Raw genomic sequence first — 24,189 nt, 5'->3', positions numbered from 1 at the left:
TTGTTGTTGTGAGTTTTATCACACACACACACACACGCACACACACACACACACACACACACACACACACACACACACAAATCATACTATCAGCTCAGATAACTCTACAAAGTTTCCTGGGCAAAATCCCAGGTAAAATACTAAAAAGTCTCTTTATTGTAAAGAAAAAGATACAGATTACACTATGGGCTCAGGTTCATCCCTGCATTTCCAGAGGCTTTCTACATGGAGCATGTTAATGGAGAGGGTGTATCTCTACACCGGCTTCTAGATGGTCACTCAGAAACTGCTAGAGTCATTGTTTGACCTTGCTTATGATTCTACAGAAATTGAAAAGGTTCTGCTAGCTTTTCATAAATTGATAGGGGATGGACATGGCTTTGTCAATAGAGTCAATACACAAAGAGAAGATGCATGAATCTTTCGGTTAAAAAATCAGCTGATGTCATCATCACAGTTGATAATAGTTATACTGTTAACAATGCTGCAATACTTCTGGCATCAATGAAATAGCCAGGTTTAGAAGCAGTCAGCATGCTGTGCCTTAGGATACGATCCCTGTTCCTTCTGCCAATGCTACAAGAGAATTATCACCCTGCTTACTCTGTAGATAAGGAAGAGACAGCTGAAGGTGGAGTAACTGGAAACCTGCTCCACATTCAAGGCTAACTGGCTGTACTAGAAAAAGTAAGACTTTCCTTTTATTTATTTATAAAATGATAATAGTACATAACTCCTGAATTTTATGAGGTTCTTATGGGGTAAGAAGTACAAACACTATGAAAGACGAGCATAAAACTCTGCTTAGCATATGACAACCCCTAACACAGCTTAGTCTCATTACGAGAGACAGTATGAGTCATTAGCATGGCAAGGATTTCGGGATGTCACAAAGAAAATAGGAGGCAAATTTCACACCTAGAGCTATCTGGTATAAAAGTGAGTTATTAGATATGTGTGTTTAAATTGGAGTACCTATAGAGGTCAGGAAACTATTAAAGGACCACGAGGGGAGGGGTGAGTTTCAAGGAAAGAGGGATAAAGTACAGGTGGTATAAAAGGGAAGAAGAATGATGGAATAAGAAGGGTTGAATGGGGTGGGGCATAAGAGGGCAGGGTAGAGGAGGGAGGGAAATATAACTAACACTAAAGATCTTCAAAAATATCATATGGATACCTATTGTGTAGAAGCTTCCTAAAATATATACATACACATATACAAAATGGCTTATTTTTTTATTTTTGAGACAGGGTGTCACAATGTAGCCCTGAATGGTTTGGGACTCACCATGTAGACCAGGCTAGTCTCAAACTCAAAGAGTTCCAGTTTCTTCTGCCTTCCAAGTACTGGGATTAAAGGTGTATGCCACCACACCCTGCCACAAAAGGGATTTAAATGGAGTCACCCTATAACAGGGACAATGCCTCCCTTAGTCAACATAAGCTATCAAAGAAAAAGTCCTGTCACAGGTATAGGTTGCCTTTTTTCAATTTGTTGATCAATGGGATCCATAGACTTTCTCAAACATTACAGGCTACTGCCATTGCTCTTGGTTACCCTTGATAGTAAGACCCAGGTGCTGAAAAAAATACATACTTGAGTCATAGAACATGGAAAAATCAAGCTGATAGTGATCTGGGAGCTTCATTTTTACTGACTAGCTTTCATGGTGTTGGAAGGCTCTATGCATGTAATCAACAGACTTACCCAGCTCTGAACCCTGAAAGCTGCAATAATGACATCTCCAAAGAGCTGCCTATGCGTGCAATAGTGGCATGAATGCTGTGGGAATAACCAACTACTTTTTGATTGGACTTAGGGCCCACACCACAAGGTGAAATCCATGCCTGGTACTGTTAACTGGGCCAAAATCCCATGACTGGTGTTACATTGAATTGTCCTCTGACTGGCAAGCTATAGTCAGACACCTCCTTCCCAAGATTGGTTGCACCTGCTTGCCTAGGATTATAAACTTGACTGTTGACCTTCCACAAGAAAAGGAGGGGCAGGGAGAGTCAATCATGCCTCCCAACCAATCAGTCAGCCCTACCTGCATGAAGGGGAGGAACTAAGTGTATATAAGCTGAAAAGGCCATGAGGCCTGCTTTCTTGCCATTTTGTGAAGCTGCCAGGGGGTCATAGGATCTACGTTTGGGTGTGGACCTTCCAGTGTAGCCTTAAATGGAGGAGCACCCACTCTTCTGTAAGTAACCCCTCACCCACTGCTCTGTTAGTAAGCCCAATAAACTCCCTTGGATTTTCCAAATTGTAGTTTGGAGAATTCCTACCTTGTTTTGTGGTAGGAACAAGGGAGGAGGGGGTCAGACTTTGTTAGTGCTTCTCAGGAGGAATTTTAGCAGCATCTGGCTAGATCATAGGCCCTTGGGATGAATCTACTGCTATTATTCTGCCAAATGGACACAGTAATAAACTGCCCCATATGTTCAGATCTTTACATGCATAGATTAGAGCATCTCTCAACCCTCATCAAAGAAGCTTCTTTTTATAGTAGATGGTGATTAATACAGAGACCCACAATCATTCAGTGTGCAGAGAATAAGAGACTGAGGAGTGCTCAGCTCCAAATGGAACATGTGTATCACACACCATCACCCTAAAGATCAGGGATCATCTCAGAAGAGCTAGAAGGAAGATTGCAAGAGCCAGAGGAAGTGGGCAGATGTACACAGAAAAACAGGATTTGCTGGACATGACAGCACAGTTGCACTCATGACCTCACAGAGGCTGGGACTGCATGCACAAGACTTGCATAAGACAAATCCAGCCACAATCCTAGCATGGTTAAGGTAGAGGTTCATGAAGTTCTACCCCCATCTGAGGAGTTTTGGCAGTTGATGACTGCTGGAGGAGTAAGTCAGTTTTGTTCAGGTATTTGGACCCTGAGAGGCTATGCGGGCTCAAGTAGATGGTCTTGCACCCACACACTCGGGCAGCACTACATGGACTAAATAAGTAGTTTTTAAATAAAGAGAAAGCACATAAAATTCGGCGGGGGGGAGTGGTGGTGGGGATAGGGGAGGAATTAGAGAGGAGAGAATGGGGGATAGATTTGATCCAAACACATTACATGCACATACAAATATTAAATAAAATCAAAAGACTCAGATTTGTAGCACTGAAATGATGTATTTAAAATTTCCAGGTGGTTTTCTGAAAGTCTTTGAATTGAATAGTTTCTTGACCTCAATTCTTACTGGTATCAATACTGGCTAATAAAATAAGAAAAGCATATAACCTCCTCCTAAAACTGACTTCTTTCTCAGTTTCTGATGATATTGTTCATTCTAATGTAGTGTTAATATAGTATAGGAGTAACAGAAACCTGCTAGCCTTTTGTTTAATTTTTGCTTCTTAATTAGTCAGTGCTGAACAAAACAAGACTGCAGTATCAATGGCAGTGAGGGGAGTTCATGAAGCGCCACATGAATTGTTCAAACTGTGGTGACTAAAGAAATTGCACAGACTGATTTGGAGAAAAATTATTTAAGATGACTTGCAGAGCATCAGTAAAGATTTCCTTGAGGAAACAGTTACATGTCTCTTTACATACCTGCTGCTGGCCTGAGTAGCTTGACTTTGAAGAAACAAAAGTCAAAACAGGTCATTCAGCAAGCACTTGTATTACAAAACCAAGCCTTTTACAAAGAATTCTACCATAGCTATGCACACTAGACTTTCCTGATCCCTTTTATTTTAGCTTAATGTAGAAAAAACTTAACTGCAATGATAACCATATTTTTCTATCCATTAAGGTTTGTTTTTCATTAGGTACTGTGGGGTCACTTAATATGGTCCTAAACAAGACCCAGATAATGACAGCACCAATTGGCATGCCAACACAGATGGGAGAAATTTCACAAGGTCCCATCTCAAGAAAAAGAGGTACAGGAGATCAATGGCTGCTTAGAAAGGGAGAGTCAGTTTTCTCCAGGGATGAGAACTGTGGTAGGTTATTCAGTCCCAAGTAGTCAACCTCAAAAACATGTGTATATGAGCAATGCTGAATAGACTCAGTAGGGTGTGTGTGTGTGTGTGTGTGTGTGTGTGTGTGTGTGTGTGTGTTAATATTGAAAGAAAATGTCAAGCTGGATGTGGTGGTGCACGCCTTTAGTCCCAGCACTTGGGAGACAGAGTCAGGCAGATCTCTGTGAGTTCAAGGCCAGCCTGGTCTACATAGTGAGTTCCAGGACAGCTGGGCACTACAAGGAGACCCTGTCTCAAAAAGACCAAAGACTATCATTGTCCTTTTCTGAACACATCCATAGAAGGAGGAAAAGAATTATGATGAGACTTTTAATTTACTATGTACTAAATCATGCTTGGCTATTCCAAATAACATGTGTGGTCAGGAGAAATATCACAATGGAAGCTGCAGAACGTTAAAAGTTAATGGCATGAGAATATTACATGTAAAAAGAAGACGCATGCTAAATCTTCCTCAGAGAAAAATGTGTAGCCCGAATATTTTGAAATTATACAGAAAAACTTTAAAACTAAACAATTGAAGAAGTGAAGGGAACAGCAAAAGATAATGTCATAGGAAAGAAGGAATGACATTTAGTGAATTAGAGAACAGAGTAGACTGAGCCAATAAATTCAAAAGTTGAGTCATTTTAGTGGGAAATAGAAGATAGCATGCACAAGTATGAGATTAGTAAGAGAAAATGCAATATTTCAAATGAGAATGGAAAGTAGGAACAAAGAATCTGATAAAATGAAATGAATTCTACATTAAGATTGGTGCTAATCTTAAAAGTTTGAGAAAATACATTATTCTTCTCTAGGAAAATAGAAAATTACAAAGTATAGAACATATAAATCATAAGAATAAACTAAAAAATTTATAGAAAATTTAAGGGGCTGGGGTGATGGCTTGGGGGGTAAGAGCACTTGCTGTGCAAGCATGAGGCCCTCAGTTGGGGTCCCCAGTGCCCAAATAGAAAGTCAGGCACTGCCTTGAATGCTGCAATGCCAGTGCTATGTGAGGGAGGGAGGGCTGAGAAAGGAGGATTATTAAGACTTGTAGGCCAGCCAGCCTAGCCCAAACAAACAAACAAACAAACAAAGCAAGAAAAAATGTTCAGTGAGAGACCAGATAGCCACAGAGGAGGACACTCAGTGCCCTTTTTGGACTCTGCATGAGTTCATGGGCATACGCATGCACATGTGCACACACACACAGACACATAGATGCACACACACACACACACACTCCCCCAAAAAGAAAAGAAAAAATAAATACACGGAAAATTTGAAGAAAGTCCGTAATTACTAAGAGGCATGGTGAGGGGATTGCTCCAGGCGTGAATTTTCTGGGGTGAATTTTAACATTTACTGATGGCAGACAATGTGTTTAAACTCACACAGAAAAGAACGGAATTTATTTTCTGAAATTTGCTAGCTCTGAAAGCATATTCTGTTAAATATGTCCTAGAAAACCCTGTGGAAATATTTTGAAAATAAGTGTAAAACCCCCAAGAAATCAGGCATATTCAAAACAAACAATGAAATTAAAAATTTATCTAGAACCAAGTCTTGTTACAAGATTATAGAGGTATAACTATTAAGAAATCTTTGTAGTATAAGTTATCTATCAACAGATCAAAATGAGGAAACCATAATGTTGTCTCAACCGATGTATAAAGACATTTGAGACAGGGATTCATTGTGTTGGCCTAGAACTCCAGCTGCTCCTGGCTCAGCCTCCTATGTGCTGGGCATTTACCCCGACGCCAGCTGTGAAAAGCATTTTAACAATCACCAGCATCTATTCTAGTAGAGGAAGAAGGGAAGAAGAAGAATGGGGCAGACAAGATGATGAGAAGAGAAAAAAAAGAAATTTTTGATAAATTAAGAAAAGCAGGGCATTTCTTCAACATAATTAAAACCATCTATTTTAGAGTAAGAGTCAATATTATACCAAATGTAGTACCTTAGCTACATGTCCATTAAATTTAAGAACAATAATATTCTTCCTTTTTGAGTTTTTTTTTCTTCTGTGAACATTCTTCTTAAAGAAAGAAAATCCAAGAATTAACAGGTAAAGAAATTGAATCAGCAATCAATAACCTCTAATCAAAAACTCCCCCAGGACCTACTGGCTTTACTGGAGAATTTCATTAGATATTTAAAGAGGAATTACTAACAATCTTTAAAATCTTCCATATAATCTAAGAGTTATTCCAAACCTTTTCTGCAAGGCCATGATTACCTTGATATGAAAGCCAGGAAAAGACTCTGAAAGGAGAGAGAGCTACAGGACAATATCTTCAAGGAAACACCAGCACACTGACTATAACAGCATTTCAAAATCCTATGTGATTTATCCATGAGATACAGGATGATGTGTCAACATATACAAATCAAAAAGCATGATACAATTTATTAATAGAAAGAAAAACAAAAACATGACCATCTCAATAGCTGTAGATAAAGTAACTGAGAAGAGTCAACATCCCTTCTTGGTAAAAAACTATCGGATTAGGAATAGAAGGAGCAGGTGACCACACAACTGAGACCATTTACAGAAAAGCCCACAGTTAACATGACGGGTTCAGTGTGAAAACTAAAAGCTTTCCAAGGATGACGCCTCTTGTCACTCTGATTAAACATAGAATCCCAAGTCCTAACCACAAGAAAAAGTGGTAAAACATAACCAAACCAGACAGAAAGTAGTTAAATTTTCTGTTCTCAGATAGCATGATCATACATAGAGAAAATTCTAAAGACTCCACCAAAAAAGCTGCTTAGAACTAATAATTAAATTTAGTAGTTTCAGGACATCAAAATCAGCACAGAAAAAAATCAGGTATGTTCTATATGCCCACAGTGGCCTATCCAAAGGAGAAAGTAAGAAAACAATTCCATTTACAATATTAAAAAGATACTTAGGAATAATAAAGTACTTAGGAATGAATTTAGCAAAGAAACTAAAAGATCTATACACTAAAACTAAAAACACTGATGAAAGAACCTGAAAAGACAAAATAATGGAAAGATACCATGTTTTCATTGATTGGATGCATCAATATTACCAAAATTTCAGCATCCCCAAAGCAATTTATGGATTCAATGAAATCCTATCAGGTTTTCATAGAAATATAGAAAAATTGGGAATTCATATGGAAACATAAAGATTGTGAATCATTATAACAATTTTGAGAAGGAAGAAAAATGCTAGAGGTACCACACTTCCTGATTTAAAATTAAATGACAGAGCAATAGTAATAAAAATAATGGTACTGGCATAAAAATAGACAAACCTGAAACAGGATGCAAAGTCCAGAAATAAACCCATAAATTTACCATCAATTAATTGTGGACAAGGTGTCAAAAACACACATTATTTAGCAAATAGTGTCTGGAAAACTGGATATATATATAAATGAAATTGAATTATTTCCCACGACATAAAAAATCAACTTAAAGTGGATTGAAGACTCAAAAGATTACATTTCTAAAAGAAAACACAGCTGTAAGTCCACAACATTGGTCTTGGTAATGACTTTCTGGATTAGATGCCAAAAACACAGGCAACATCAGCAGAAATAAATCAGTGGAACTCTGCCAAACTGAAAAGCTTCTACAGCAAAGGAAGCAATCAATAACAAGATGACAGAATGGTCTCTTGAAGGGAGGAAAGGTGTGTAACCAAGTATCAGACAAGCAGTTAATATTCAAAATGCACAAGGAACTCAACAAGTATACAGCAAAACCTTCCAGAAAGCCTGACGGAAACATGAGCAAAGGGCCTGAAAAAACGTCCTTCAGAAAAGGGCAGAAATGGTTAGAAGGTACATGAGGAAGTGTTCTATGTCATTAGCCACCAGGAAAATGCAAATCAAACCACAATGAACTATGACCCCACACCTGTTAAGACAACTATTATCAAAAACTCAAATGGTAAGTGCTGGCAAGGACATGGAAGAAAGAGGTCTTGCACACTCTAAGTTGGTGTGGCCATTATGAAAAACTGTGGCCGCATCTCTTCCTTAATTGCTCTTCACCTTATATATTGAGTTAGAGTCTCTCACTTGAACCCAGAGTTCACAGTTTGGCTAGTCTAATTAGCCAGCTTGCTTTGGGAATCCTGTCTCCTCCTCCAAGGCTGGAATTACAGCCAGGCCAGCAAACCTGTCCAACATTTACACAGATGCTAAAGCTTCATATTGTGGTTCTCATGATTATATAGTAAGCACTTAACCCAGTAAACCATCTCACCAGCCTGTGGGATGAAACACTTTTAATATCACAAATTAAATTTAAAGGCCAATAAGACATTTCGGATATTTGCAATATATGTGACAAAAAGGGTTTTGTTTTCTTTTTCCTTTTGAACTACAAATAATTGGCAAGCACCGAACTTTCAGTTTTGCTCACTGCCAAGACAGAAATGAAGGCCTGATGATTACAAAAGTTTCATCCATCAAAATGACATAGGTCACTTTCAGTTTTAATTCCTAGGATTGGTGATGATGCAGCAGGTGTCCCTCAACACTGCTGGGGGAGTGTAAATTGGCTGTGCCCTTTCTGATGGTCAGTATGACAGCAGGTACCTTGATCTTAGCACAGGTGGCCTGAGCGCAAAACGTCAAATTCCAGGAACTTAATATGATTCCAGGAAAATAAAATATGCATATGTGCACATATTTAGTCAGAGAGATGTTCATATTAGCATTTTAAGCAAAGAATAATTAAAGCAATGTAAATGTTGGATGATAGACTTATTAATACAAATTCTAAGCAATAAACTGTAAAATAGTGAGTGAAGATTATATTAAGGGATTTCTAATGACATGAGAATTGCCACAATCTTTTGTTATGTAAAAAATTCCTGTCAGTAAATACTTGTTCCTATTATTTTATAATATTTAAAAATATGTTTTGTACTATATGTACCAAACAGTCACAAAAGCTTATATTTAGAGCTCTTCTATTGTATTATTTTTCCAATGAATAGATGCTGTTCCTAGAATAAGAAAATTGTATGTCTGCATGTTTACTTGAAAAAGATCATCTCTTACCACATGAACCAACTGGAAACTTCTGAGAGACCTGAAAGTAACAGCATAAACTACAAAAGTCTTAAAAAATACATAAGGATGTTAGACTGGGTAGTGATTTCTTGGTTATAACACTGAAGACCCAAGCAACAAAGGGAAAATACAGACAGATCAGACTTGACAAAATCAAAACACTCTCAATGGGGAACCGACAGGGTAGGGGAAAATATGTACAATTGCATGACTGATGAAGGATTAATATCAAGAATATATAAAGAACTCCTAAAACAAGAACAAACCAACCCGATTTGAAAATAAAGGACTGAAATAGATATTTTTCCAAAGAAGGTGTACAAATAGCCAGTGAACATAAGCCATCACTGCTCCTCAGTGGGCAAACACAGAACTGTAAGAATAGCAAGTTGGAGGCCATGACATGGTGTCTTAAAATCATGGTGTCTGGGGCTGGAGAGATGGCTCAGTGGTTAAGAGCACTGACTGCTCTTGCAGAGGACCCCAGTTCAATTCCCAGCACCCACATGGCGGCTACGAACCGTCCTTAACTCCAGTTCCAGGGGAATCTGAAGCCCTGTTCTGATGTCTGTGGCATTGCACGACACGGGTGCAATCACATACATGCAGGCAATACACTCGTACACATAAAAAAAGAAAAAAAAAAAAACACCACAGTGTAGGATACAAGGATATGAAAACGGAGATATTTTAGTAAAGAAAGATTTATATAAGTTTAAGATGAATGGATGTTTCCAGAATAGAAAGGATATTTACAACTTTTGAATAAGTGATAAAGGTCTGAGCAGGTTTATTAGAACTGACTAAATAAAAAATGCCAAACTGAGAAATGTTTTAAATGTTTGGACTGCACGCAAGTGCATGCTTAGCACATGAAATTAAGAGACATTTAAAAATATATAGATAAGGGGGTTGGAGTGATGGCTCAGCGGTTAAGATCACTGACTGCTCTGGCAGAGGACCCAGATTCGGTTCCCAGCACCCACATGGTGGCTACGAACCGTCCTTAACTCCAGTTCCAGGGGAATCTAAAGCCCTCGTCTGACCTCTGTGGCATTGCATGACGTGGGTGCACTCACATACATGCAGGCAATACACTCATACACATAAAACTTCAGAGGGGGGAATGTTGGAGGGGAGGGAGTGGGCATGGATTTGATCAAAATACCTTATATGCATGTATGAAATTCTCAATAAAGTTTTTGTAAAAATTTAAAAAACCAAAAAAAAACCCCCAAAACATGGTGTCTTAAAAAACAAAAAGGAAAGATCAACAATAAAACAAAAGTCCACAAACAAACCCCAGAGAACAGTGAGCATTAGTGGGGTGTGAAGAACCTGGAGCATTTGTGCCCTGCTCCTGGGAATGTGAAATGCAGTACTTGTGGAAAACAGAATGGGTATCTGTGAATTAAACATGAATTTCCCATATGATCTAACAACTCTTTTCCTAAGTAGCTAGGAAATAAGTGAAAGCTGAGTTTCAAAAAGGTATTCCCCCCTCAACCAGCCCGTGAGCACAACAACACTCTTCATAGATGCTCACAACCGGGAAGCAGCCCATATGCTCATGGACAGGTGGATGAATGAACAGATGTGGTGCATACCTAGGCAATGGGACATTATTCAACTTTAAAAGGAAGACATTCCAATAAATACTAAAACACATATGAACTTTAAGTTCATTGTGCTACGTATACCTCTCACAAAAAGTTGAGTACTACAGGGTTACATTGACATGACTGGGCACCAAGCATAGTCAAATTCCCAGACATAGAATACATAATGAGTGGTTGTTGACAGGGGATGGGGAAGAGGGTGCTGAAGAGCTTTGTCTGATGGGCATAGCACTCCATCATGGTGATGGTTTGATGATCTGAGTGTGTGTATGCCACTGAAATTTGTATGCAATGTTATGTATTTTACCACAATAATGATGTGAGAGAGAGGAAGGAGTTGTGCTTAACAGGTGTAATCTAGTAGTTCTCATTTGGGTCCAAGTCCTATCTCTTCACTTACCAGCCATGTGACCTTGGACATGGCACCTGTGGACATGTTATGAGCTAACAGAACTTGCCATACTGCCTAATACTGGCTATGTGGCAACATTTCATAAACTGTGTCAGTAAGGGTAAATGTGAGGCAATAGACTCCTTTGTGTTTCTAATTAAATGAATTAATTAGATCAATTATGTAAACTGTCTTGGACTGTGCTTGGCACATAATAAACAATGAGTCTCAGCTGTTACTATTTTGTAACTCTTCCTCCTAAGACACAATAAACTATGCACACCACAAGCATCCCAGAGCGAGGAAATCTGACACTGAGGCTTCCCAGCCCTGCTCCCTGTGCAGTAATAATTGGTTCAGTGTCTCTTTCAAAGTCTCTCCTCTTGCTGTGCACTCAACTGCTCCTCGGGGGACTGCAAGAGTTAATTAGCATCCTCAGCCACCTTCAGGGTACTGGCCACAATTCAGCTAATTACCAAAACAGTACAATGACCCCAGATTATTTATGCTTTCTGATGTTTCAGTCAATTGAGTGATAAAGCGTGGTGCTTAACAACACAGGAACCTATAATCTTAAAAGCTGCAGTGGTGCTTTTTTAAAAGATGGAAATATATAGTAGTTAATTTGTGGTATAACAACATTAATCAAATAGCATAGTAGAATTCTTATTACCTGAGCTAGGTCCAGCCAATGCCCACTTCTACACTGTGCCAGGCAGCCACCATGTATCTCGGTCAGATTTCTTTTCTGTAAAGTTACAGCAAATTACTAGCAATTTAGAGAATGTGAAGGAAACTTTGAAGGGAGAAGAAAGATGGAGAACTGGAAGAGGGGAAGAGAGCGAGTGGGATAGAAAGGGAAAGAACTCATTCCTGAAAGTACCCATGAGTTCATGTGGATGATAAATGGAGCAAGAGAGAAAAAGCACAAATGGACCCATCCCTACAGGAGCATGTGGGAGCTGACATATACAAGGAAAGGTGGAGAGAAAAATCCCTACTGTGTAACTATCATGACACCAATTCACTTAAGAAGTAGAAATGGATGCTGAAACAGTGGCTGAATCTGCCAGGACAGACAGCATCAACTGGAAGACAGTCACTGCGAGGAGGAAAGAGCATTTTATAAATTAGTAGTTGATGTTACAGTAATGAGACTAACTTCCCAGGAGACCCACAAAGGAAACTCAAGCATCACTTCCCTGGGAGTCCTGCCCTGGATGCATCACTTGATTCTAATCATGAGGAACCTGTCAATCCAAGGAAAAGTAAAGATCTCACCCTTCAAAAATATTGTAGTGATGCACATCTGTAATCCCAGTGTCTGAGAGACTGAGGAAGAGAAGGTCAGGAATTCGAGGCCAGCCTGGGCACCCTAGCGACACAGAAATAGAAGATATAACAAATAACAGAAAAGAAGAGAAAAGTCAATGTCACGGAAGACAAAGGGTGGCAGAAGAAAGGGTCCTGACCAAAGGGGAGGGTGAATGCCTCCAAATGGTATCACTGGGTCTGAAGTTGGATGTGGTGTTTAGATTTATGTTGGTCGTGGAATGACCAGGTTCCTGACTTTGAAAATTGTCCTGTGGTTGGGTAAGGCGTTAACAGAGGTTACGGGATGGTACTAAGGAGAGAAGGCTGTTCTAGGAACTCTCAGATGGCACAGAAAAAAAATCATATGTACATGTAATATCTGCAGTTAGTGCAGGTAGCATTCACTGTATGGTATATTAAATACTAATATATGCATAGGAAGGGAAGGATAAATCAAACATGTCTGAATGCTCACTGCTGGCAAATCAGTGCAGAGTACAGAAGTCTTGCTGTTGTACTAGCAAGTTTCTTTCAAATTTGAAATTAGTAAAAAAAATAAATAAATAAAATAAAAATGTTGCATGTGTGAATGCCCAAGACCGTTTCTGGCTATAAGGGTGAATGATTCAAGATCCACTGGGGTCTGTCCCGGCAGGCAGAGCTGCCATGCCCGCCCTTCTCTACAGGCCTCTCTTTCATCAGGTCCTGTTGCCTTCTCTGTTACCTTCTCCTTAAAACAAACCCACTGCATACCATAAAAATGTATCGAATGGTAACACCATGCCCTATAAGTCTGTATAAATTAGAATGTAAAGGTAATTTGGTCTTGGAAGTGGTGCAGTCAGTAGAGTGATTGCCTTGCCAGCATGAGGACTTGAGCGTGACCCTCAGAACCCATGTAAAAAGCCAGGTGTGATGGCACTTGCTGGTAATTCCAGCTTTGGGGAAGCAGAGACAGGTGAAGTCCTGGAACTCACTGTCCAGCCAGCCTAGTCTATTTAGTGAGCTCCTGGCAGTGAGAGACCTGTCTCATAAAAGGTGGACAGTATTTGAAGAAAACCAATTATTGTCCTCTGGCCTGCACAGGCCTGTGTATACACACGCACGTGTGCTATCCATGCACACTGACACACACACACACACACACACACACACACACACATACACATGCATGCTCACACACAAAATTTAAAGTATTTTTTATATTACAGAGCATTCTTGAACTCTTCTATCTACCAGTTTTTCAAATGAATCAGTCTTTTTTAAAAAACAATTAAAAAAACTTTTATTTCTTATTTTTAAAATTTTGTGTGTATGAGTGTGTTGCCTGCATGTGTGTAGGTACACACATGTTTTGTAATGCCCTAGGAGGTCAGAAGAGGGCATCGGATCCCCTGAAACTGACATTACAGATGGTTGTTACCCACCATGTAGGTGCTGGGAATCGAACCCCAGTCCTCTGCAAGCGCAGCCAGTGCTCTTAACCACTGAGCCATCTCTCCAGTCCCATGAGTCAGTGTTTTATCATTATTTATTTTCAAATCAGATTATAACAACTTTGAGAAAAAGGATGGTGACTCATTCTCACTTATATTTTTATAGAGTCTTACTTTACACATAATAAATGTTCAAAAACATCTACATGTTTATTAAGTGAAAACGAACAAAAACCAAAACCAAAGCCACCTCAGATTTAACACACCCCTCCAGTGTTTGACCTATCAGTGTTGACAAACAAATAAAACCAAAGACCACACTAGACTCAACCCTCCCTTTGGCTTCTGCCCATCTAGGCTCACCCTTCAGGAAATGGAAACTTGGCTGCATTTGCTCTCTCCTTTTCCGCATCTACCACTCACTTGTCAGTTCTCACAATGCCCTCATCCCTCTGTGAAACAGCTCTTGGCAGCCTAAGCAGTCTTTCCTTAAAATTATAGTACTGCCAATGGGCAGCTGGTCACTTTGATTTAATCTCTTTTGGCAGAAGTGACACTGTTGACCACCATTTCTGCCTCTGAAAGCACGTTCCTGGCCCTTGCAGTCCCCTTCCTGGTTCTCCTCTGACCACTCTGGCCATTTTTTCTCGGTTTCCAGAGTTCCTTCCTAGGCCCATTGTTATATGGCTTCCATTTATTTCCTGAGCTTCAGGGTCACCTTTCCAACCATCTCTTGTTACTCTCACATGGATGTCTGATGAACTCCACATCTCTACATCTCCACAACTCCTCACCTCGGCCAGGAGACCTTATCTCAGAGAGGAGCACTACATCACCTTAGCTGGGAAACCAGAAACCAGGCATTCCTTCTAGATTCTTCTCGCAGCTTGGAGACCTTGCCAACATGCCTTCTCTCGTTCTTCATTCAGTCACCACAGTTTACTACCTCCTGTTCACATTACTACAAAGTGCTTTGGTGACATTCTGTGCCTTCAGCGGAAAGCTGGACAGTTTAACGTGGCTCACAAGGCCCCTCCTGAAGAGGACATTGTGCCCACAGCCTTCCAGCCCTCCTTGTTCTATGACCCGTGTGCCCTGCACCTGCCCAGAACATCCTTTTCTTTTGTCTTTATCTGGTTTACTCCCATTATCCTTCCTCTAGATGTAGAATACCTGAACCTTCCTGTCACAGTACTTACCTTCCTCAGCGACTGCTGCTTCTTCCCCAGTGTTCTGTAGTATCTATAATCACATTTATCATGCCCACCACTGGAGTACAGGAAAAGGAGTCACTGACAGGGCCCACTGCTGTCACCTGAGACTTCTGCACCCTTCCAAATTGCCATCCATGCAATAGACACTCTCTTATCTTTTTCTCTAACTGGGCCTTTGAGAAACATCTTTTTCTTCAGTGGTTTTATCTAATTCCAAAGCATTCAGTTCTAGTCACAAATATTTATTTTCCCCTAAATATTAATATACTTTTCTACCCTTAAGATATGACACATCAGGGGCTGGAGAGATTGCTCAGTGGTTAAGAACATTGGTTGTTCTTGCAGAAGACCTGGGTTAGAATCCCAGCACCTACATGGCAGTTAACAACTGTCTGTAACTCCAGTCCCAGGGGATCCAACAGCCCCTTCTGACCTCGACAGGTGTTGCACGACACGGGTGCACTTACCTACATGCAAGCAGTACAAGTATACACATAAATAAAAATAATAAATAAAAATTTAAAAAGTTTTTAAAAAGATATGACACATCACTAATTTGGATTTCACTAATTCAAAATTCATGACTATTGGACCCAATAACAGTTGAGTAAAAATTTAGTAATATTATCACTGTGGATATTACAGTTTTCACTCACAAGGAAAGAAAACAAATTAGGATTTGTGAATAAGGGATTTGACTTTCTTTGCTCTCTTCAATGTAGTTCTTTTTACAAAATAAAATATTTTTTCAATTATGGTAATTTTAAGATACAAGTGATGAACTGAAGATTTACATTATTTTATTTGTTCTACTTTTATTCAAGTATGCATAATAAAATGTTTTTTTAAATTTTCAACTTCGAGAAAACATTGTCTCAACTAGTGGAAACTTACAACAGAAGTTGAAAACTTAGAACTTCCCTGAGGAAGGTGCACACTGTTCTCCTTCACTCCCCTCCAGTTCTGAGCCTTTTCCTGAAGAACAGGGAAAACCCATCACCCTAGGCACTATTAGACTAATGTGCCCACTTGGAAAGAGATGATACAGGGAATGAGACAGATCCTAGATTGTGTGAGAGTGGGGGTTGTAGGTCACAAAACTGAAAAAAATCATTAGGGAAGGAAGGGAAAAGAGAAACACGTGATATGAAAGCAGAAGAGCACCACTGAGGGAGGAGGAGGAGGGCAGGAGGAGGAGGGGGAGGAGGAGGGCAGGAGGAGGAGGGCAAGAGGAGGAGGGAAGGAGGAGGAGGGAAAGAGGAGGGGGAGGAGGGGGGGGAAGGCAAGTGGAGGAGGATGGTGCCTGGCTATCAGGAACCACAGACATAAAGGACGTTTGGGGTGTGGCACATATTTAGTTTATGTGAGAACCAATGATCCATGGAGAAGAGGGATGGAGGAAAGAAGAAGGGAAGGAAGGAGGAGGGAAAGGGAAGAAAAACGGAAAGAGAAAGGGAGGAGGGAGGGAAAGGAAGAGGAAGAGGGGAGGAAGGATGGGAGGGAGGAAAAGAAAAGAGGGAAGAAGGGAAGGGAGGAGGAAAGAGGAAGGAAGGAAGGAAAGAAGGAAGAGGAGGAGGGCAGGAGGGGGAGGGAAGAGGGAAGGAGGAGGAGGAGGGAAGGAGGAGGAGAGAAGGAGGAGGAGGATGGGAGGAGGAAGAGGGTGGGAGGAGGGAGGAGGGTGGGAGGAGGGCTGAAGGCCTGGGGAGAATGATTGACAAAATGTAGGAAAACACCATAATGAAACTCATTAATTTCTATATTCAGTTAAGAAAACCACAAAAAGGAAGGAAGACAGGAAGGATGACTTAGAGCCGGGACAGCAGGTCCAGGTCTGTGTTTGGAGAAGCTTGGATGAGCTGGACAGAGTGCACTAGGGTCTCCCTTTGCAGCCTTCAGTGATTTTTCTGGACTGGAAATCTGTCTGTCCAAAGTCTTCTCTTCGGCTCCTGACCCCCACTTGTCAATCTCACGTAAACCTTTAAGGCTGGGAGCTCGGTCTTAAACTTATGCTACCAAGATTATATGATTCATCAATGTAGAATTAAAGACTACATGTACCTACTGCCTAGGCTGTAATGCTTTCTCATCCGACTCTGACATGGCACTGCTAAAACAGTACACTCGTGATAGCTTTGGAATGGCAATCTGCCTCCACATATTCCTTTCCTTAAAGACATTCATTATGATTTAAATCAGCATTTACATGGAGAAGTTGCAGAAATAGGATGTTCGTTAAAGAATGGAAAAACTATTTCTAACAGTATTATCAGAAACAGGTGTACAGTAGCAGATTCATATTTTGAATTTACCTCATTCAAGATATAATCAGCATTTTATATTTATCATTCCATGAAGCAGGCACCATTTTTTTCAGATAAACTGAGGCCCAAAGAGTCATTTGCCCAAGATAGTACTTGAGCTGGGCTTTGAAGTCAAATAGCCACACTCCACTGCCAATTATGTCAATTTACTGTAGTACTTTCCAACAACACATATTGCAATGTGTTTGTGTTTAACAATGCGAGTAAATGTTTATGTCACATGTCTAATTAGAAAAAGAAATATAATCACAAATAGATAAAGAGAAGTCAGAAAGAGGGAAGAGTTACCTGGACATTTATAAAAAGGATCTCATGGTTTAGAAACTAATCCTCTTAGTGTTTGTAAAGGTCTTTAGGAGGGAAACTATTTTTTCCTATTACTTTCCATTTTTTAAAAGTAAGCAAGTACTGATTTTTAGTGGGGAGTTCAAACCTTCCCCCTAGAAGTCCCCACACTCCTCTCTAGCCTGTGTTCTGCTTTTGTTCCCAATGTCCACATTTCCCCCGGCATCCTTTCTCTATTGTTTCTGATACTTTCATAGGAAATTCCTCTTCTTCCTTTTCATATTGTATTCCCTCCCTTCTTCCCTCCCACAAGGCTCATGAATGAAAGAGAAATGCCCGCAGTCCTCACTACCTGATGGGCCCTCACCCTCTGAGAATGGACAAGAGGAGAAGGGACACCTAGTAGAAGGCCTTTTCTAGAAAAACATAGAACTGTATTTAGTCTTTCAAATGTCATGTAACATTATTGAATTAAAAACAAAATCTTTGACTTTAAAATGTAAGGCTAGCTGGCCAGGCTAGACATTCTAGATTTCTTCTGACTCCCCTTCCCAGCATCCTCCTTTCCTTGCCCCTTTTTTTCTGCCTCCTGCTGGTTAGTGACAACCTTTGGGCCTCTGTACTGGCAGCCCTGTCTGGGGGTCCCTTTTCCTGCAACTTGTCCTCTTTCCTTTCTTGCTCTGCCTTCTTCCAGGCTTACACTTCTTTGTTGAGTATAATGCTGCCTTCTATCAATCAGCTGTCAGGAGGCGAGCCTCTTGCTGCCATACCCAACTGATGGGCTGGGGAACTCATTCAAGGCCACCTCCATGGCCATACCTGATTTCCACGGAGCAGGAGCAGCGATACTGATGCCTTAATGAATGGAGTCAAGAGCTCCTTGTGCTTTCCGAGATCACTTATCATCCTACTGAGATTCAACTCCTAGACACCTGTTAATTAGGTTGGTGACTAACCAGGTCAGAGGGCCTTGTCCTGTCTAGGGAATTCTTTCCTGAATTTTCAGTTCCTTACTTGGACAGACTGCATATTAAGAAGAATATTAAATTCATCTAAATTTTTATTCTATGTATTCTATTGCTTTCTGTTTAGCAATACATGTCCATTTGATAATTTGTTCTAGTAATAAAATAAAAATAAATATAAAACTAGCACCTTTTGCTTGTTTCTTTTCAAATCAGGTAATATTTAAAGTGGCAATCATGTCTTACCACCTAGAGGTAAATGTGAGTTTTGAATGTACCTACTAACTGTTTAGAACTTTTCAGTGTCCAATGGCTGGCCAACTAGCATTTGCCATGAGTTTCCTTTACCCTCTCTGATCAGGCCCGCTCCTTGAGCCTCACCACAGGCTCCTTCCCATTTCCTCCTTGGCTGTGCCATCTTCACCTGTGCATCTCATCCTCAAGTTGAAAACTCCAGCTTCATCCTACCTATCTCAGCGAGTTTCCCGTACCTCACCTGTACACAGATGGTACATTCCACATCACAAATCCAACCACACAAAATTGTCTTCTAACCTATGTCATCTTCCTACCTATATCCCTCACCGTCAGGCTCTGAGATGATGCCTGAGTTTCTCTAGAGCCTCGTGGTATGGTGGACAGTCAGTGCACAGTCTGATAAACAGCTACGAACAAATAAGTGGTCTATTGAGTTGCTTCCTTTTAACTCAGTGAACATTCTCACTCAGTCCTTTAAAGATCAAAATCTAATTTTTTTGTAGGTTCCTGATCTATAGGTCAATGGTACTTTACATGGACAGCCTGAAGATGTTTTAAAATCTCCCCAATAGTATCCTACATAGTCCCCAGAAACTTGTGACGTTGGGGTGCCAATTAAGACAGATTTCCCCCCAAAGAACCTTTTGGTTCCAGCCCAAAGCTGTTGAGTTGCTGAGCTTTATTTACTTTAGCAAGCTTACATAATTCATGCTGCTAAGTGAGGCTTCCTCATACATCAGTGCTCCAATCGCCTATTGCTAATGTGCCCAAGTGATAAATGTCTTTCTACACCTTCTAGTGATGAAAATTTTGATTGATTTGACAAAGGAGCTACGAGAGGCCCCATGGCTTCAAGGATCAACATTTGTAGACTCCAGCAAGAGTCTTTACTAGAAAGAAATAGTGTGTGACAGTGTCTTAAGCAGAGACAAGTTTACTGCTGGACAGCCACCACCTCTTTGCAGACAAATAGATATTTGTGGGGTTTTCAAATTGTCAACCAACCTGGGTTGCAGATTCATGCTCACCTCTCATCACATTTAATCAGAATCACACTGTCTGTCCCGATCCCTAAGGCTGCAGCTCCCTTCTTCAGAGAAAAATGACTCTGTTAAAAAAAAAAAAACATATTTGTGATTAGTTCCATATGAAGACAAGATTCATTTCTCTGATGGTCTTCATTTTCTTTTGCTCCTCAAATACCTGGGCTCCTCTGAGGTCAGTGTAATCACTCGTGTCTTCTTTGTTTTGTGTTGTTACTATACATGTTCTTTAATAAAGACAATATTTTAATTCTTTGTGAATTTCATATACGTGTACTATGTATTTTGATCATATTCATTCCCCACTTTCTCCCTAACTCCTCCAAGATCCACCCCTTACCTTCCCAAATTCGTGTCCTCTTTTTTGTTTTTTAATATAACCCACCGAACTACCAGGAGAGACACTCTTGAAGAAAACTGAGTCTCTCTGCTCCAGCAGCCATGAACTGTCAGTAGTGCCTCAGCTGAGAGTGGAGCATCATGAGCCCCTCTCTACTCCATGCTGGGATGCTGACTGCCTTGGTCTTGTGCAGGAGCCACAGCTGCTGTGAGTTCATGAGTGCAGTGGTCCTGTCATGTCCAGAAGATGCCATTTCTCCCTAGTCTTCCCCAACCTCTGACTCACACAGTCTTTCCATTTCTTCTTTCATGATGGTCTCTGAGCTTTGGGGTAGGAGTGTGGTAAGATGTCCTGTTGGTGGCTGAGCACTCCATAGACACTTAGTCTTTCTGCTTTGACTGGTTCTGAGTTTCTATGTTAAACACTGTCCACTACACAAAGAAACTTCTCTGATGGGGTCTGAGAGCTGGACTAATCTATGGGTATAGAGATATGAATTTAGAGGGCAGTTTGATACTATGTCCATTTAGAAAAATGATAGTAGTAGGATCACCCCTGCAGCCCATTAGCTCCTTGGCCACATGTTTTTGGCCAGATGTACAGTATGTGTTTCCTTCTGTGGAGTATCCAATCAGAAAGGGGTTAGTTATCTCCATAAACTTCCTGCCAGTATTTCACCCCTAGGCATGTCTTGACACGCTGGTTGTTTTTGTAGCTTGCAGGGTGCACAGCTGGGTATTCACTCATAGCTTTTATAATATTATAGTGAAGCACATCACTGCACATTCACATAACATAAACAGTGTGTTGACCATCTCTAAGTATAGCCATTTCCACATTCTTGACTATTTTCACACTGTTGTGCAACAGTTACCACCATCTATGCCCCTGTAAAACAAAACTGTGCTAATTTAAACAATCACCCCCCACCTCCAAGCCCCTGGCCTGGCAACCACCAGTCTGTTCTCTATCTCTGTGAACTGCACTATTTTAGGCATTGCATTTGCCACATTTTGCTTATGCATTCATCTTGCCATGGATACCTGGGTTGCTTCTTTTGGCTCTTTGGAAAGTTCTGCTAGAAACACTGGTTTACAGATACTTCTTTGAGATGCTGTTTTCAATTGTCAAGGTACATATCTAGAAGTAGAATTACTGGATCATATTTTTAATTTGTCTTTAATTTCTGAAAAACCACTATATTGCTGTTTACAACTGCTATGCCATTTTACATGCCAAGCCACATCACACAAAGGTTCCAATTTCTCCACATCCTAACTAACCAACATTTATAATTTGCTTGTGTAGGAGACAGGTCCTCCCAATGCAACCTAGGCTATCATTAAATCTCTGGTCTCATGTGATTCTATTACCTCGGCTCCCTAAGTAGCTATGACTACAGGTAAGAGCCTGTGGCTGGCTTGTGATTTTCTGGATTTTGAGGTCAGTCATCCTAACAGATTGTACCATTGATGTGCATTCTTCTAACGAATGACATAGACCCTCTACTCATGAACCTCTTAGTCTCTTGCACATCTTTGGAGACATGCCTATCCAAGTCCTTCGCCTATTTTTGGATGGGAGTGTTTTGAGGGTTATTCTTGTTGAATTCACTTGTGTTTCTTGAGGAAAGATAAAAATACATTGAAAGTTGTACCTGGATCTGATATCCCAGCACAGAGTCACTCTGAACCAACTTTGTGTATGTGTGTGCTCATGTGCATATAAGAGTGTGTGCCTGCTTCAGTATGTATGTGGGGGTCATAGCACAACCACGAGCTCACCTTCCACATTCCAGAGATAGGGTCTTGCCTGTTGTTCAGTGCCTCATAGCCAGGCTAGCTGGTCCTGAGTGATTTTCCTGTGTTTATACCTCCCTCTCCCAGTAGGGACATGCTGAGGTTGCAGACACTCGTGCCACTGATTTCAGATTTTATGTGGATTCTGGAGTTTTGAACTCAAGCTGCTATGCTCATGTGTTTTATCCACTGAGCCATCTCCCCAGCCTTGAACCAGCTTTTCACAAATACTTAGCAATTGCCCACAGTAGTGATGCATTATATGGCTCTGAGACATTTTGCTCTCTAAGGCTTCCTTTTTCCTTCCTTCCTTCCTTCCTTCCTTCCTTCCTTCCTTCCTTCCTTCCTTCCTTCCTTCCCTCCCTCCCTCCCTCCCCTCTTTCTTTCTTCCTTCTTCTGTATTTTGTTTTTGTTGATCCTCCCCCCACATATGTTCGGTTCTCTCCTGCATGTAAGATCCCTTTTCTCCTCTTTTGTTCCCCTATGTATTTTCAAGAGGCTACATTCGATTTTTTCACAAATTTAGTGACATTGTGTGTGGTCAACTATGAGGAGTTGACTCTTAATCAAGCACTCTTCCTCCAGAGCTCTTGAAGGTGCTGTATGTTCTGGAAGTGGGCAGGAAGGACGCGTCAGTTGCTGGCTATGGAAGAGCAGGTCGAGCTGACAGCTTGCTGCCCACTTTGTTTGCTTACTGCCTGGATTCTGGTTCTTGATGGCTGTAATCACTATGCCATTTGGAGAGCTGAGAAAGACTAACCTAAGCCCAGCTGTACTGCATCTGCCCATCAGCCTCCTACTATTAACTACAGATCATTAAGCTGTCCAAAAGGAGAGCTGCTTCCTCAATTTACATCTCCAAAGGGCTGCTGAGTGGAATTTTAAGTCACAGTTCCAAAGAGGGCATGCTCTCTTCAAATACCCAGTTTCAACTCATCTGAATTCTTAAATATGCAGCACACTAATGCCTAACATGCATATTTCTAGTGGAAATGTCTAAGAAGCCAAGAAATAAAATTTATAACAGCAACAAATAACATCAGCTAACACAGGAGACCCACCGAAGGGAGGAGCTCTGAAAGCTCAGTGTAGCTAGAAGGAATGAGAAAGAGCCATTAGCTTCATTTTACAACCTCAGAAAAGCAAAGTGGATAACTGTTACTAAGACACCTGGGAGCTAGGAGAAGAAGCTCAACTGGGCCAGGGTTTGTAAAGATGTGTGACACGCCCCCCCCTCCACCCACTACCTCTACAAACCAGTGTTCTTGCCTTTGAATTTGGCAGAGGCTAGGGTGACCCGGAACAGAAGTTCTCAGTGCTGAGTCTCCTATGGCCAGGAGGGCACAGAACAGAGAGGCCTGCTGTCCCCAGTGGAAAAGCACAAACTCCTGAAATGATGCCCTTCAGTGACCAAGTGTTGAAGCACTGAGATGCAGATTGGCAAATTGGGGCAAAGAAAGAGATCAAATGGGAGAGGAATGTTCTCGCCTGGTCTTTAAGGAGGAAGAACAGGGATACATCTATAAATGAGGAGTAATTACAAGGGAAAATTGATCACTGTAAAAGATGCCACAGATTTAAGGAAATGCACATGCCCCAGCAGAGAGCTTAAAGATGTGATATGAGGCATGAAAAAAGAAAATTAGGCACAAGCACTGGCTATATTTTCAGGAAAGGGAGCAGAGAAATCTACCTAAGTGGTATCCACATATAGCAGGGTATTAATGGGGAGAAGGGAAATTGAGTGGGGTAGAGGACACTTAATAAGGAAGAAACAGTGGAGACAGGGTAAATAGTATGTTTTTCCTTTGCGTGAGACAACACGTGAAAATAATTTAAAATCCTTGGCTTCATGTAATGGAATCATTTGTTGTTGAACCAGAGAACAGTATCTAAAAGCCAATCTCCTTTCTGGATGCTGAGAAGTCTAGAAGGCAGATATCAAGCAAGAACTGGAGGATGCTTGAGAAGAGTAGAGGGTGCTGGGGACATGTAGCATAGGTGGACTTCATGTAGGAATAGCTGTGCCACATGGGGTTGGGGAAGATGGACTACTCTGGGTGACTTCAGAAGGCAAAATTCTGAACAAATTCAGAAGCTGCAAGGTTTCAAATTTGTCTCCCAGTAAAGAAGATTAGTATTAGTAC

At 40.8% G+C, this 24,189-nt stretch overlaps 1 protein-coding gene across 2 annotated transcripts in view; it reads right to left on the bottom strand.

Annotated features, from left to right (window-relative positions):
• Positions 1–24,189, bottom strand: part of Gad2 (glutamate decarboxylase 2) — a 74,884-nt gene that overhangs the window by 31,388 nt on the left and 19,307 nt on the right. For both annotated transcript variants that reach the window (XM_008831746.2, XM_008831745.1), the window contains one exon: positions 19,889–19,968. In XM_008831746.2, the coding sequence (XP_008829968.1) occupies positions 19,889–19,968 (80 nt within the window). The remainder of the gene's footprint in view (positions 1–19,888; positions 19,969–24,189) is intronic.

Source organism: Nannospalax galili, unplaced genomic scaffold (assembly GCF_000622305.1).
Source record: "Nannospalax galili isolate Female #2095 unplaced genomic scaffold, S.galili_v1.0 scaffold14, whole genome shotgun sequence".
NCBI lineage: Eukaryota > Metazoa > Chordata > Mammalia > Rodentia > Spalacidae > Nannospalax > Nannospalax galili.
The sequence above is the reverse complement of the archived record's forward strand: the minus strand, read 5'-3'. Positions and strand labels throughout refer to the sequence as shown.